The sequence below is a fragment of the Labrus mixtus genome, chromosome 18 (assembly GCF_963584025.1).
Source record: "Labrus mixtus chromosome 18, fLabMix1.1, whole genome shotgun sequence".
NCBI classification, from domain to species: domain Eukaryota; kingdom Metazoa; phylum Chordata; class Actinopteri; order Labriformes; family Labridae; genus Labrus; species Labrus mixtus.
In genome coordinates, this window is record NC_083629.1 from 16,918,443 (window position 1) to 16,934,564 (window position 16,122).

At 40.3% G+C, this 16,122-nt stretch overlaps 2 protein-coding genes across 7 annotated transcripts in view; both read right to left on the bottom strand.

Moving 5' to 3' along the window:
* ppp2r5eb (protein phosphatase 2, regulatory subunit B', epsilon isoform b) overlaps positions 1 to 6,586 on the bottom strand; it is a 50,169-nt gene extending 43,583 nt beyond the window's left edge. For 2 of the 6 annotated variants that reach the window (XM_061063539.1, XM_061063538.1), the window contains exon 1: positions 6,207 to 6,586. Coding sequence is in view for 4 of the 6 variants with exons in the window: in XM_061063534.1 (XP_060919517.1) it covers positions 1,292 to 1,329 (38 nt within the window). In the remaining 2 variants the exon portion in view is untranslated. Of the gene's footprint in view, positions 1 to 1,291; positions 1,446 to 6,010 lie in introns of those variants that run through there. The other 4 variants (XM_061063537.1, XM_061063536.1, XM_061063534.1 and 1 more) reach the window with 3 other exon arrangements.
* Positions 6,587 to 9,180: 2,594 nt separating this feature from the next.
* wdr89 (WD repeat domain 89) lies at positions 9,181 to 12,318 on the bottom strand. Its single transcript, XM_061063119.1, has 2 exons — positions 12,180 to 12,318; positions 9,181 to 11,895 (listed from the first exon to the last, which is right to left on the bottom strand). The coding sequence occupies exon 2, from the start codon at positions 11,861 to 11,863 to the stop codon at positions 10,712 to 10,714; it is 1,152 nt and encodes a 383-aa protein (XP_060919102.1). The 5' UTR covers positions 11,864 to 11,895; positions 12,180 to 12,318; the 3' UTR covers positions 9,181 to 10,711.
* Positions 12,319 to 16,122: the final 3,804 nt, after the last annotated feature.

Here is a 16,122-nt window from a genome sequence, read left to right on the forward strand (position 1 = left end):
CAGCCGCCAGTCTGGATCAATCTGGATGTCCCATCAAATTATTTTAAACAAAAGCGGGGGGGGGGGTAAATGTAAAAAATGTGGCTGAATACAAAGCATTATGGAGACTGTAAATTGCATGAACAAAAGTTGAAATTTTCTGCCGTGGTTCACTTTGGTACAGAGCTATTCAAATGGCATACAAAGTGGGTCCAAACAGCGTCAGAGCCTTAACACGAGGCTCTAAGAAAACACAACCAAAAACTGAAAACTGACACCCCGACTGCTGAGCCACGCAATGATCAGACAAAGGAAGACAGCAGCTCTGAAAATCACCTTCACTCTGAGATTATCTGCAACTATTGGCTTACAGAGGGAACAGCTTTGACGTCCACACTCTATAACACATTTAAGACTATCAGCTTTTTTTCCTGGAACCATGGTTCTTGAAGCTTTGATGCTACAGAGGAGTCATAGATGTGATGAAATATCCTAAAACGTTTTAATCACAGGTAAAAAGACAATACATTCTGAAGGTCTCTGATTGTGCAAATAAAGATCTATGAATAGAGTAGTCAACATAACACTTAGCTCTTTGGCTCACTGATTATTTAACGGACAGAAAATTACCCTGCAACTATTTGATTTATCATTTTATCATTCAAGTCGTTTTTTGAGCTATGACAACATCCATTCTCTGGTTGCAAATTGTACAGTTAGCGGAGCTGTTTTTCACGTAAATATAAATATCTTTTGGTTTTAAAATTCTTGGTAGAAAAGAAGACAGTCAAGGAAATTATCTAGTATTCTACAAAACCCTAAAGGAAATCAGATTTCTTGTCTTTTACGACAAAGTAATATGGAAGTATTTAAAAAAAAAAAATGTAAACGTATGGGTCAGCTCAAAAGAATTTCATGCGTTTTTAAATGTGTAATTTGGAGCAGGATGAACAGAAAAGTTACTTTGGTTTGAAGTAAGCAAGCAGTTTTTTTTTCCAAATTCTGTCATCCCATTCACACTGCATCTCAATATATCAACTCGTCACAACGACTTATTACAGCCAGTCAGCTTGATTCAGCCGTGATCAAAGAGACTCTTTGGGCTGTGTTTTAGGATGAATCTGTGAAGTTGTACATCTCAAAAAGCGGTGAGGAAAAAGCATCACCTACGGCAAACATGAATATTCAAAGATCCGTCAACGCTTTCATGCTTTCGCCACCTGCTGAATCCAACCAGACGATAAACTACAATCATTCTCCCACAGGAAAAGTCCTTAAAAATGACACACAGAGATACGGGAGCTGCACTTACCTGTGCAAAGGGGCACTGGAATCCCCATGTACAACCATAAGTGCCTTGCTGTCTATCTCTGTGTCTCTGACTAGCCGGCTAATGGTGAGAAAACACTCCGGTGCCACCGCAACACACGAGGGAGAGCGAGACTACGGCGGCAGGTCGGGCGTATGGCACCCAAGCACCAAAGCCGTTCCCCTCCCATGCCTCTTACATAAGAGACCAGATGACATCGGAACAGGCTCGGGGAGGGTGGGATTAAAGAACAAGGAGGAAGGAGAGAGAGAGATAGAGAGGAGGGGGCATGGTGAACAACAGGGAGAGCAACAGAAAGAGAGGAAGAGGAGGGAGGGAGGGAGCTGCTGTTGAGCAGGAAGTCAACAAATAGGCTGAGCAAGATGAGCTGAAGTGAGGGAACAGAATGCATACTCAAACATACAGAAGAACACACACACGGGAGATGAAAAAGGAGGCTTGCTGGAGGAGCGCTCAAGGATCATCCAGATCTGCGGTCCAGAGTAAAAAATTCAAACAGCCCAAGAGCTGTGAAAGTCGACCATTGTACATCTTTTGGCTAAACTCTAGTTATGAATATTGGTTATTGAGAATCAATATTTTATAAGAACAAGCAGGTAGAGGCAACTATTACAGAAAATGAATTCACAGAGTGGAATACTGCAACTTTGCAGCCGACAAAGAAAATGTCAAAGAAACAATATGATATTAATGCAATCATAAAGTCTCCTGATGGATATCATCTACTCATGGGCATTGAACAAATTAAATAAAGGGCTGTGACTAATGATTGTATGTCATGCATCAACTATCTGATTCCATTATCAGCTCCTCAAGGCTTTACAATACCTTTACATGTTGTCAAACTAACAGCTCAAACCCCAGAGACACATTTTCAGGGGGGAAGCTCACCAGCACACAAGAAACGCTCTGAAAGTAAATACATAAAGATAAAGGCAAAAACCCGTTGCAACTTTGAGGCCATGTGCATTGGAAGAAGGACAGTTTTGACCATTGATCTTATAAAGGGGGACACATAAGATTCCATCTTACATTAATTACACCATAGACTGTAAAGAAAACACGGACACATTCTCAGTGATGTCACCCATATGTGAATGAGGGGGAGCTTCTGAGGCCCGTCTATGGTGGTCTATGCTGTCTCAACCTAGCTTTCGGTCAACCTAACACCAGGCAAAGAGCCGGTGCTGAGGCAGGTCTTAACAGTTTACCACCAATCTTATCACCAACAGCTACACCGCCTCGCCGTCAGTCAAGTCAGACACATGCCTTGTTTTGAATTATTCTTATCCTTCAGAAAATCTAAACGGATGAGTTTGAAAAAAAAAAAAAAAACATTCCCCATACATTGTGTGATATACAAAGACATGACCTATTCAGACCAAATTTGTTTTTTGAACTAGGCTGTAAACAGATTCATATCTGCTGTAAAAACAGGCATTTTGTGTGTGTATGACTTACAGGGCTTTTGCAGCCAGCCTCAAGTGGACCAACAAAAAAACTGCAGGTCTTTGCGTTTCCTTTTTTTCAACACCGGAGGTTGCCGTTTGCCTTTTCTTGATAAAACAGTCAACATTTAGGCTTTTAAAGTTCAAAACAGCTTAAAAAAAATTTGAGCCCTCCAAAACATCTTCAAACATCATGTTTTCCGTGCAACAGCCAGAAAGCCAAAGATATTCCATTTGTTATCGTAAAAAAGACAAATGATTATAATAATAAACACATCCATGTTCACATTCTGGGGATTGCATTTACAAGAGGATACTTCTCAGGAAAAAACAATTTCTTAAATTACAAACAAATGTATCTACCGGTTATTTTTCCCTTTAACTGACTGATCATGTGGTCTACAATTTCCCAGAAATCAGGAAATATGATCATCGTAGTTTTCTGAAGCCACAAGTGAAGGCTTTAAACTTCTTTCGTCCAGCCAACATTACGATATCTATAAATATTCAATTTCTCGTTATGTAAATAAGTAAACAGCACAATTATTCACAATTTGACGAGCTGGCCCGAGACGTATTCTTTGTAGTTTTTCTTCATATAATTTCTAAATTTGTTATTTTTTGTCAATGCACTTTTTGTTTCAGTAAACTGTGCACACACACTTGGCCTTAGAGATGCTAGAAATGTAAATGCAATTCAAAACCCAAGATGTTATCTTTTGTGTACTATCAGTTTTCAAATACACCAGTTATTAATAGAACATGCATCATTTTTTCCTTACTGATCTGAGCTTAGGAAAGTCCCTTTGCCCAGATAACAATGTATAGGCATTAAAATGTAAATTCAAACTTACTTGCTCTTTCCACTATACGTTTTGTCGCAATAACATTTAAAAAAAATAGTATAATAGACTTGCTTACAGTATCACAAGCTGTAGCCATTTATCAAATCATAACCCCCCTGTATCAGGATACCCTCTGTATGACTAGATTGTTGCTAATACATGGCCCCACTAGGCACATCAATAATATCTAAGTTCAAAGCCTCCTGATGTTTCATTTGTTGAGGAGGGCTAAAAAGCATCATTAGAAACTACATGTCCTCTTTTTTTTTTTTTTTTTTTTTTTTTTTTTAAGTTAAACGTCCTTCAACTTTGTATCTTCCAGGAAGCAAAACCAAACAAGTGTCATGCAAATCACAGCAACAAATGATTTATGCAAAACCCAAGAGAACAGGTTGTTATACATATTAATTTCACAGGGTTACCCGTAAATTCAAATCAAAATCCTGCATCTCCTATTTGTAATCATTCTACAACTGACTTCTTGCAAACCTCTCCCATTTCCACTTTTCACAGAATACTACAATCTGACAGTCTGTCTAATAGGTGTGATTCATTCAGGGGATAATTATGCTGTTCACACTGTCAAGAACAAATGCACTCAGCAGCTTTCAAACACAGGCGATAAGAAAAAGGCAGGTACTACACCAGAGTTATCGTAAACACAGGAGACTTTGGATGTTGAACTGTCACAGCCACAGCAGGATATGCCTTCAAAATGGAGTGACATTCGAAAACCTCTTAGATGAGTATGTTTGACAGTACCAAAACACGAACTACGCCTACACACACTAGCGTTGCAAATACCATCCCATTTAATGCATAAGGCCACACCTGGCTTCTGGCATGCTTCTGTCATTCCTACAAGACTGACAGGGCAGAAGCAAGGTGGAACAAAAAAAAAGTAAAGTTGGTGACGGAAGAAACTTGTTTCTCTCGGCCCAGTGGCTTCAATCTGCCCTCATCTTTATCTCACAGCGTCTCTCACTCATCACCATCTTTCTACCTCTCATCCATGTCAATACAGTGCCATTATTTGGTGATGATCTCCCTTTTTGAAAGCCTGTTAACACAACGCACATGATGTTAAATCAAGAAAACATGACGGACCTGTGGCATACTTAGAAATAGAAGTTGTCCACACAAAGTATCTTACAGTACAAAGCCAGTCAAAAGTTTATATCGGATTAGCACCACACATTTTTTTTTCATATTCACTGCACTATAACTTCACTTATTTGCACTATATCTCTATATTTATATTTGTTTAACTAATCAGTCACTGCAAAAATAATAACTGTATATATTCTTTCAGTCACCACAACTGTCTATTTATTTATTATTATTATCATTCACTGAACAGAGATTGCTCTGGCCACTTTTTGCACACTTCTCTCTCAGATTTAAAAAAACACTTTTTTTACCTACTTTATAACGACTCCCCTTTAAGTAAGGACAGAAGACATTTAAACTTTTAAACTTTAGCCTGAGTTGCATATATCATATATCAAACTGTATGGGTGGGATATGTATGTATATATGTGTTGTGTGTGTTTGTATGTATGCTGGCTGCTGGAACACCTACATTTCCCTGCTGGGATGAATAAAGTATATCTTATCTTTTATCTTATATATATTTTTGTAAACGCTGCTGTTTAAGATTTCTGCTTACAAAGTTTCATTGTGTCCTCGTATACAACAATAATAAAGATTCTATCTATCTATCTGACAGGAAAGCTAAGGACTTTTTTTTTTTACAGAACAGGGATTAAAACATTTACTTCAAAAGCAAATGAATGATTCCCTGACATCAGCTCTTCCTTTAGACAGATCAGCCATTAACCACCAACACAATAAAGATTATATGCTTTTACAATGCAATTTAGTGTTACATATTTACTACCATCAGTTAAAGCAGTGTTTAGCTGCAGTATGTCAAAAAATCAAGCCAGGAGAAGTGGCGTTAGCTTGTGCATGTCGGGCCTGGCAGCAAGCAGCATAATATTCAAAAACTTGACAGCGCGATAACCTCACTAACGTTAGCTTAGCTAGCACCGATAGCTTCTCGATTACAACGCGTCTGAATTTAATCACATTTGCTGTTAAGTTAGTGGCCTCCTCTGAGTACGCGACACATTCAAATAATAAAAACAAGCATTCAAAGCAGGGTTTTCTCACAAGTGTAAAGTTGAAAATCCAGGAATAAACTGCATTTTTTTTGAAAGCGGCTACCGCGGGGGTTAGCTCAAGTTGAAACATGTAGCCTTTAGCTCATTTAGCCGCCACCAGCTTAGCGTTTCATTGCGAGAATCAAACAAAAACACACCAGATTGTAAAAAAAAAAAATTAAAAAAAGCAGTGGAATGATCAAACCTGTGTTAACATAGTGTGCTTGTAAAAAATAACGTTACCTGGGCGGGCTTGGGCGATCACCCATCATCCCAGGTGTAAATACAGGGGAGGGCAGTGCTAATGCTGTAAAGCTAGCGCTCAAACACTGACAGACCGACTTGGGGGGGTTTGGAAACACACAACACACCGTCCCGAGTCCCCCGAGCCGAGCCCGACCGAGTGGCTGTTGTGAGCCCTCCAATTGCAGTACTTTACCTTGATCCTTTGCGGTTCGCAACGGAGACGGCGGCGAAGAGTTATCCTATGTTTTTGGGAAAAATCTACCGGGCTAAAGTGTTAGGGCTACCCCAAACAGCCTTTCCCCAAAGCAGCGGCGGAACAGCAGGAAAATCTGGCCTGAAACAGCCAAACCCACGAGTACCTTTTCCTTCCAATAATAATCCTCAAAGTCCCATTAATAAGAAAACACAGCTGTATAAAACGATCAGGTCAACGCAATTACATTCCTGTTACTAAATCAATTGCTTGTCTACCCCAAACCCCCTGGAATTTGGATGTTTCCTTAGCTTCGTTTATGATTCGGGGCTGTTTCTTTTCACCCTATTGTCAACACTGCTTGGGTTGAGACCATGGCACACATAACAGAAACGCACCGCAGCGTGCTTGACGTGTTAAGATCGACGTGCGACGGCGATTGGCTGACGACAGACGTGTGCCGCGTTGTGATTGGACAGCGGGAGGTGTCACTCAACCCCCCAAAAGAGGGAAATGAGGTCTCTGGATCCGTCGGTTAGGTGGAGGAGGAGGAGAAGGGACAAGGAAAGAGGAACGAGGAAAGCAAAGTGTGCGGAGTCTCCACCACACAAGCGTGCTGGAATGAGGCTAAACCTGTCCGAGGCCCAGCCCTTTTTTTTTCTCAACAATTTTTAACCCCACACTTTGACGGTCGATTTGACCTAGCTCTGCTGAAGGTTTATAATATTCCAGCCTGCTTCAGCACCGAGGCGACGCTGTGTGAACGAACAGTGGATTTCCCCGCAAGCCCCGATATTAAGGAAGGATACGTTAGCAGGAAGAGTTACATAACTATAACATAGGTGTACTATGATTACTGCTAATGCTACAGCACCTCCATGGGCGTACATTCAGGGTGGACAACCTACATCAGTTGTGTATCTGGAAGACATTTTTTGCAAATCACCTGTTAAATGTTTTTATACTTTATTTATTTATTTTTTATTTATTTATTTATTTGTTAGGAACAGTGCATATTAATGAACAGTGCTAGTTTCCATCTGTTGTCCCTAGGCAGGTAAGAGAAAGACAAAATACGAATACAAAGGCACAAGTGACACAAGACAATAATAGAGGTTAAAGGTTAAAAGTGGTCACAGACTTGGTTTTTCTTTTATCCACTGTTCGAGGTGTGTTTTGAAGGATGCACATGTTTGTGAGTGGGAGAATATTCCAATGTTTAGTTCCTTTGACTGACAGAACAGTTTGTCCGACTGTAGTGCGTCTGTACGGGACCTCACAGTCTCAGCTCAAATAGTGTTTATGTTACATTTTAAGACTTTCCAGAAGACAAAAGGAACGATAAGAATTAAAGACCAGAAACCATAAATAATAATAATAATAAATAACATAAGTTGTTTTCAAACTAATGTAAAATTTCAAGACAGGCTGCCTGTTGAAATCTGCTGAAGTGGATCTTCACACATTTCCCTCCCACTGAGATTTCCCCTTGCTGAATGGGTCAGCTTTAGCAACGTATTGTATTGTATGAAGCAGCTTCTTTACGTGTGCAAAGGTTGAATTGGTCACACAGCAGTTACAGGATATTGCTTTTGTCCATAAACACTGGCAGCGTTCATGACCTCAGTTTAAGAGCACTTCTGACCACCGTTTACTATTGTTAGGTTATGAAAGTTAACCTCTGCGTCCCTCAATAATGACAATTAAGTCTTTTTTTTAAAGATTGCTCAGTGTGCTTAAATTTAGCTTTTATTCAAGGAAATATTACCAAGGTTAAGGTGTCGTGTCTTGGCATAAGCAGCAGCTCTAGAAAATGGGCAAAACCACCAAAAAAAAGCCTTTAATATGTCATCACCCCATACTGCCAGCTTTTGTTTGTGTATGTGTATAACAGCTCACCCCAAAAATGTAGGGGCATTGTTGTGTGTATGTGTGAATACAGCAATAGTTAATAAGTATGTTATGCATTTGGATGGATTATCATTGGAGACGCACTGTCATGATGTCATGATATTCTGTCAAATGTTTGGAAAATACTAACTGGCAAAGTAAATGTAGAAGTCCAATGAGAAGTGGAGTCACAGATCAATACCTCACTGAAACATTATGAAGTGAAAGTGTAAAGGAGCATTACACAAAGATAATCAAAGAAATGTACAAGTACAACAAAAGCGTACTTAAGTTAAAAAGCTATGCTTCATTAACACAGTCAATAAATCAGAATTCATACTAACAATTAACTGTTGGTAAAAAAAATAATGACTTCATCTACCAACAAAGGTGCTTATATAAATATATGAAAAATTAACTTACTTCCAAAAAATTGTATCGACCAAAATTGCAGTCAAACTCTCACAAGATAGCTATTATTTGAAAAAAAAAAAAACTAAAGAACTATTTACACCATGACTTCATTTGCTGCAGAATCTTTTTTTTACAAGCACATCTCTGCAAGAACATGAGATCATAGGATCAGCTACTTTTAATGACTTCATGACAAAGTAAGTCTTATCATGATTTAAATGTTTCTTGGTCATTGTTACAAGGCTTAAACTATGATGAATGAAGAAACAGTAAACAATCACTCAATCCCTGTAGGATTTCTCTCGAGTAACACTGAAGCACAGTCGAACTGCCAATCATGTTATTCCACTCCATCTGAGAGCAGTAGCTGCTCTCTCGGCGAGGTCCTGCTGTGCTGGCTGGTTTCTGATGACTTCCAGGATGCTTTGCGCTACAATCATCTCCAGATTTAATATGAAAAAATATAAAAACACAGAACAATGCACATTTTGAAAAACTGAGAAAAATCATCTTTATTTCAAGATGAAATATCAGAGAATTACAAGCTGTGTCCACAAGGATACTGTATGCACAGTAGTGCAACACAAAGATTCACAGTATTTTGTTTATATCAGTAATCAGTCAAAACTCAATGCACATTCTGTAGAGTAACAGGAAAGTACACAAGGTGTGAGGTAAATGGTCATTTATTGACTTGCTCCTCCAGTGGCCAATGAGAATACAACCGTACAGTGAGGGAAATTAAGGTTTTTTTATGTCATGACTTTGATTTTATAGATCTTCCTGAAGAATCCTAGAGTCGTGCTTTTGTTTCTTTGTCTCGCGTAAAATCCCACAAATTTAAGAGATTCATTTGAGTCTTTAAGTATCCATCAGCTCTGTCCCTCTTCCAGCAAGAACATTCATTAGTATGTAGGTAGGTAATAAATATACTGTACATGAGAACTAATTTCCAAATACTATCATTTAATCTGTATCTGGATTTCTTTAATGAATCTGGACTACTTCACATCTGAAATTGGGCTTCCGAAGTGTATCCTATACCGATCTCCTGTCATTAAGTAACATCCCCTAATGCTTTTTTAAGACTCCTCCCACTAAAGCATTCATTTAGATCCAATCATTTACGGGACACACTACAGATAAGATCATTTATAATTACCAGGCATGAGTGTGAAGGTCGAAACAGGCTGGAACAGATTTGTTTCCTTCCCATTCAAGTAAAACGTTTTCAAGTCATGTTTCTGATATACGAGCAATAAAATCTGTTCGATGTGATCACTGACTGTAAACAGTTATTAAGATCAATGCTCCAGTTTGTAGTCTAAAAGCTTGATCATGTACTGAGTGAGTGGGAAGGCATCCATGTGTCAGCTGAACACTGGTATTGGTTGATATCGGGCCCGTCTGCAATCAATGTGGCTGATGCCAGAAGTCATAGTGCATCTGTTGTATCACATCAATTGTATCAAAGCAGGCGAGCTAGTTTACCAAACTGCTGATTCAGAGTTTTATTATTGGGCAGAAGAAGTCACCTGTTGAACAAACTCTGATTTGTTTTGATGGTCGAACAAGAAAGAAGCGTGGGAGTGTTATTCCGTCTCTGAGAAAGATCGGCGATGTGCAGTTTGTAAGTTATGTTCCAGTGACACTTCAGAAGGAGGGACCACAAACAACTATGTATGTGTATTGTGTATGTATGACACAATAATAAACTAAAACACTTCAAACTTCAAAACAAACTATTTAAATACATCCAAGCTCAGAGTTGAATAATTATAATATATATAATATATATATAATATATATATAATAATAATTGCAAAGAAGTTAATTCATGTAAAGTACATTCTATTAAATTAGGTTAGTAATAAAACACACTAAGAATAATAGTTTGGACATTTCAAAACTCAGCGTATCTCTATTTCTATGGGAACAATCCAAATTAGCATTCAGGAACTTGTTAGGGTTAAGGCTTCCACAAAAGCAAAAAGATTAAAAAGTCAGCTGTTGTAAACACATTGTGACTGACTGAGTGTTGTCGGAGTCTTTTCTGGCCTAAAGGGATGTTAATCCTGTGGAGATGTGTGCGATATGTAGAAATATTTAGACAAAATATTGACTTTGAAACAGATTTTTCTGTTGGCAGAGTAGTGAGAAGCCTCCACAGTCGAGTTCGTAAGACTCAGTGTTTCAACACTTCATTCATTGTCTTGTCTTGCCTCCTTTTTCTCTCTCTGGTAGCCGTGTTTTTTATGCGGCCTGGATTTTAGTTTCAAAGCTGATTCGCTCTTCTTTGACTCCCTTTTCGCTGACGCAAGGTCCTCCCCTCCTGGTTTCCACAGCAACAGCTGAGCGTCCTCTCCTCCTGTAACCAGAGCCTCCTCCGCCGCGTCCCATAAGAAGCACCGCACGGTGGAGGCATGGCCGCCCTTTAGGCTCCTGAGCAGATGGAGCCCCCTGTTGTCACACTCCATCAGGTGGAGATCCCCGCTGTTCTTCCCTCCGACCACCAGCAGCTTCTGTGCGTCTTCCAGCCAGCTCCCTCCCACCAGGTAATCAACGCCTCCTCTGTCGGCGAGCGGAGTCAGGCCGCGAGCGTCGGAAGAGCTGAAAATAGTGAGAGGCTCCTCTGTGTCAAGCTGACCAAGGTCCCAGAGGTGCAGCCCCTCGTCGTGGCTCAGGCACAGCAGCTGTGTGTAGTCAGCGCCAGACCAGCAAACCGACCCAGCAGAGGAGTCGCTGTTGCAGGTTGCCAGCAGCGCCTCCTCTTCCGCCCCTCGGCTCAGGTCAAAAACATTCACAAGGCCGTCTGTGGAGCAGGACGCCAGACGGTCCTTGTCTCTAGGATGGAATCGCACCTGTGTGATGTCGTCACTGTGTGACTCAGAATACACCCCAAGAAGCCCAGCGCCTGGTTTTCTGACATCCCAGAAAACCAGGAAGCTGTCCTCGTCGTTCACCTGCTCTGTGCCGGCACACAGGAGCGTGTCGCTGCAGCTGAGGTCGAAGCTGCAGTAGCTGTGCGAGGGGTCGCTTTTGAACATCTGGGCCGGCTCTGTCGCCGGGCACCGGACGTCCCAGCCCTTCACTGTCCCGTCCGCAGAGCCGGAGTAGAGGAAGCCAGGGGAGCGGCGGGAGAAAACGACCCCACAAAGCGGTTTGTCGTGGCCCCGACACTCCCCGAGTTGGTCCAGCGTGTCCTTGTCGTGAACGTGGACGGCGAAGTCGGAGCAGGAGACGGCGAGCAGGCCAGTCGACTGCAGGGCGACGTCCAGCAGGTAAGTGGGCTCCTCTGGGCGAGACCGCCGAGCGATGGAAAGACCTTTCAGCTTCTCCTCCAAACCCTCCATGACAGCTCAGTGTGTGATGGGATTCAACCACACTGAACAGGAAGGGAAAAAAATGAAAGGATGTGTTAGAAAAGCCTCTTTGATAACATGTCATATAGAAATGATGAACAACCTAACAGCAACTATCAAAACGTTGCCTCTTTCTAAGACTCAATTCAAAATTGTCATCCTTTCATGCTTGCTTTTTGGTCATCATGGTGTGCACATTAGAAGATTACATCAATGTTTCAGGACATACACTAGACCTAGAAGAAGAAAAAAAAGATTAGCCTACTACTGTTTGGTAAGGACTGTCAGATTCGAGCAGAAAACTCACCGTTCAAATCCTTTTTGTAGGAGTCACAAGCTGATATAAACGTGTTATTATGCGTTATTTACTTCAACCTGCCTACTTTCCCACAACGTCCACAAACTCCCATAACGCAGCGAAACAACTGACAACATAGACAACTATCTAAATGTTAACCAGACCCTCTAAAATAAGCTACTCTGACGTTCTCAGAGAAACACGCATGGACAAGCGTAGCCTGCTCTGTGTCACAATATTTACAGCCGTGTCGGAACACTTCCTCAAGAAGAGGTTCCGTTATTGTTAGAAAAGAACTGGAAAAGAACAACTCAGATAAAGGAAATACGTGTTAAACGAATTAAATCAGTAATTTATATTTTCTATTCACGTATTGTTCATCCTTCCAACCGTAAACATTTACAGGAGAAAAGTTTGAGCATGAATTAATTTTGTATTGTACTTTTTTTTTTATAAAGGCAAACATAGGAGGACTGCAATGTGCCTTTAGTATCTAAACATTTTTTTTTTATATGGTAAATTTCGTTTAGTTATGTTTTTCTTCTTCCTTTTTAAAATACTTAATTTTGCTGAAGGGTTGAATTCAAGTGTGAGTCCCCAGTTGTCCAGCAGGGGGAAGCAGCGGCTTTCCGCTTTCTGTGTAAATGGGGATTAAAAACTGTCACGATTGAAGCTTTCCAGTTGACCCAAATCTGAGGTGGCACAGTTCAGACCCACAGAAACAAATTAAATAAATCCTCAGTATTTCATGCCAGCTGGAGCATGAGAAAAGTCCCCAAAACACAGAAACTGAAATATGCAATACTCTTTCCTACTATATTCTTGAGGGGGCTTTTATTAATTCTTTTCGTTGAAGTTTTGGTGTGGAGAACGACTAAAAGACTCGGCTTCATCCTTCTGCCTTTGTTGTTCACTGACAAGCTGATTGTCAAATTTTTAACTGTTTGTTTCCTTTAAAAAACGCTTCATATTTATAAGAAGCTTTAAAGTTTAGGACAAAAAAACACCCTAATTCAAGTTTAAGTCATGGTTCTTGCATCCATCAGTTTAAGAAGTGTCAATTCAAATATCTTACTTTGCATTTCAAATAACTAACATTATGGAAACCATGATGGGACCCGAAGAGCTGAAGAAGATTTGACGCAAAAATGAAAGCATACTCCTTTAAGAGTCCATCGTGACCTCAGTGACAGCAGGTGTTTTCATTTCAGCTTGTGACTCATTGCCATTAAACATTCACAGAAGTTTAACTGCTGTCCTGTGTGCCTTCACTTCTGTAGACACGCCACATGGCCAGAAGAGGAAAAAGAGGAGGAAGAGACAACAAAGAGATATGTCTTTTATGTTGAGGCCGGGCAGCTGTAGCGCGTCTCCTCCCTGTGCTGCAGCCGGGCAGCTCTGGCAGAGCGGTGTGGAAAACTGTTCATTCTGTGACACACCACATCACCACATCGCCATCTGTGCATGGAGAGGAGCTCTGCAGGGGCAGAAACACAAACACTAAAAAGTCAAAGTCAGATTCAAATGACACACAAAATAATTTAAAAAATGATTGGCCACAAGAACCGTCACATGTTCTGTTACACGTTAGAGGAGGTTAACCAGGTTTTATTTAACCTCCTGAAATGTCAAGTCGTCATGAGCTTTACCAGAGAGATTCTTTGACGTCTGATTTAAAAAAAAAAAAAAAAAGTTGAAGTTGATGCAGCTGGAGTTTGGTCACAGATGGTTTAGAGGTCTGTTAGTTCACCAATCAAGCATCAAAATAAACTCTATAGCTAGAATAGCATCTAGCAACATGACTATACCATTTTCCCAGGCAAATTTTCCCAAGCAAATGCAGTGATGGAAAGATGAGAAAGTACATATTGATATCGTATTGTATATGCATGTACAGTTGCAGGAAAAAGTATGTGAACCCTTTGGAATTTTCTAGTTTTCTGATTAAATTGGTCATAAAATGTGTTCTGATCTTCATCTAAGTCTCAACAATAGACAAACACAGTCTGCTTAAACTAATACCACACAAACAATTTTATGTTTTCATGTTTTTGTTGAACATGTAAACATTCACAGTGCAGGGTGGGAAAAGTATGTGAACCCTTGGATTTAATAACTGGTTGACCCTCCTTTGGCAGCAATAACCTCAACCAAACGTTTCCTGTAGTTGCAGATCAGACCTGCACAACAGTCAGGAGGAATTTTGGACCATTCCTCTTTACAAAACTTTTTCAGTTCAGCAATATTCTTGGGATGTCTGGTGTGAATCGCTCTCTTGAGGTCATGCCACAGCATCTCTATCGGGTTGAGGTCAGGACTCTGACTGGGCCACTCCAGAAGGCGTATTTTCTTCTGTTGTTGATTTACTTCTGTGCTTTGGGTCGTTGTCCTGTTGCATCACCCATCTTCTGTTGAGCTTCAATTGGTGGACAGATGGCCTTAAGCTGTCCTGCAAAATGTCTTGATAAACTTGGGAATTCATTTTTCCATCGATGATAGCAATCTGTCCAGGCCCTGATGCAGCAAAGCAGCCCCAAACCATGATGCCCCCTCCACCATACTTCACAGTTGGGATGAGGTTTTGATGTTGGTGTGCTGTGCCTGTGTGTGTTGTGTGTTCCTTCCAAAGAACTCAACTTTGGTTTCATCTGTCCACAGGATGTTTTGCCAGTAGTGCTGTGGAACATCCAGGTCCTCTTCTGCAAACATCAAGCGTGCAGCAATGTTTTTTTTTAGACAGCAGTGGCTTTCTCCGTGGTGTCCTCACCATGAACTCCATTCTTGTTTAGTGTTTTACGTATCGTAGATTCATCAACAGAGATGTTAGCATGTGCCAGAGATTTGTGTAAGTCTTTAGCTGACACTCTAGGATTCTTCTTCACCTCATTGAGCATTCTGCGCTGTGCTCTTGCAGTCATCTTTACAGGGCGGCCACTTCTAGGGAGAGTAGCAACAGTGCTGAACTTTCTCCATTTATAGACAATTTGTCTTACCGTGGACTGATGAACATCAAGGCTTTTAGAGATTCTTTTGTAACCCTTTCCAGCTTTATGCAAGTCAACAATTCTTAATCGTAGGTCTTCCGAGAGCTCTTTTGTGCGAGGCATGGTTCACATCAGGCAATGCTTCTTGAGAGTAGCAAACTCAAAACTGGAGTGTGTTTTTTATAGGGCAGGGCAGCTTTAACCAACACCTCCAATCTTGTCTCATTGATTGGACTCCAGGTTGGCTGACTCCTGACTCCAATTAGCTCTTGGAGAAGTCATTAGCCTAGGGGTTCACATACTTTTTCCACCCTGCACTGTGAATGTTTAGATGTTGTGTTCAATAAAAACATGAAAACATAAAATTGTTTGTGTGGTATTAGTTTAAGCAGACTATGTTTGTCTATTGTTGAGACTTAAATGAAGATCAGAACACATTGTATGACCAATTTAATCAGAAAACTAAGAAATTCCAAAGGGTTCACATACTTTTTCCTGCAACTGTATATAATTATATAAATGTAAATTTAGATATAAATGTATATATACACACTACTAAGATGTATGTATTTAACCACAGCCCTAATCTGCTTCCAGTGTCTTGTGTGTCACCATGACACGGCATATTGCTTTAGCACTTACATTATTAGCAAGCTAACAGCAGCTAGTGACTTGTCAAGTTTGAAAGTTGTGGGTCTTTAAATTACAAGTCTCAGCCAGTTAAAATGGAGACAAAATTTAGTTCAAAATCAAAGAAAAACATTATCAAAAACATAGGCCACAACATAATGTTCTGTTACTTTTGTAAACACAAAACAGCGGATGTCAGCGCCTTTATTAGCCATTGCTCACCTAGCGTCAGCTGTTTTTTAGAGAAGCAATTAAAGAAAATATGAATTTCTTTGGATTTATTATAATTCATGATTATCCATAGGAGAGTTACTTTGATAGTCAATTGTTTCACTAAT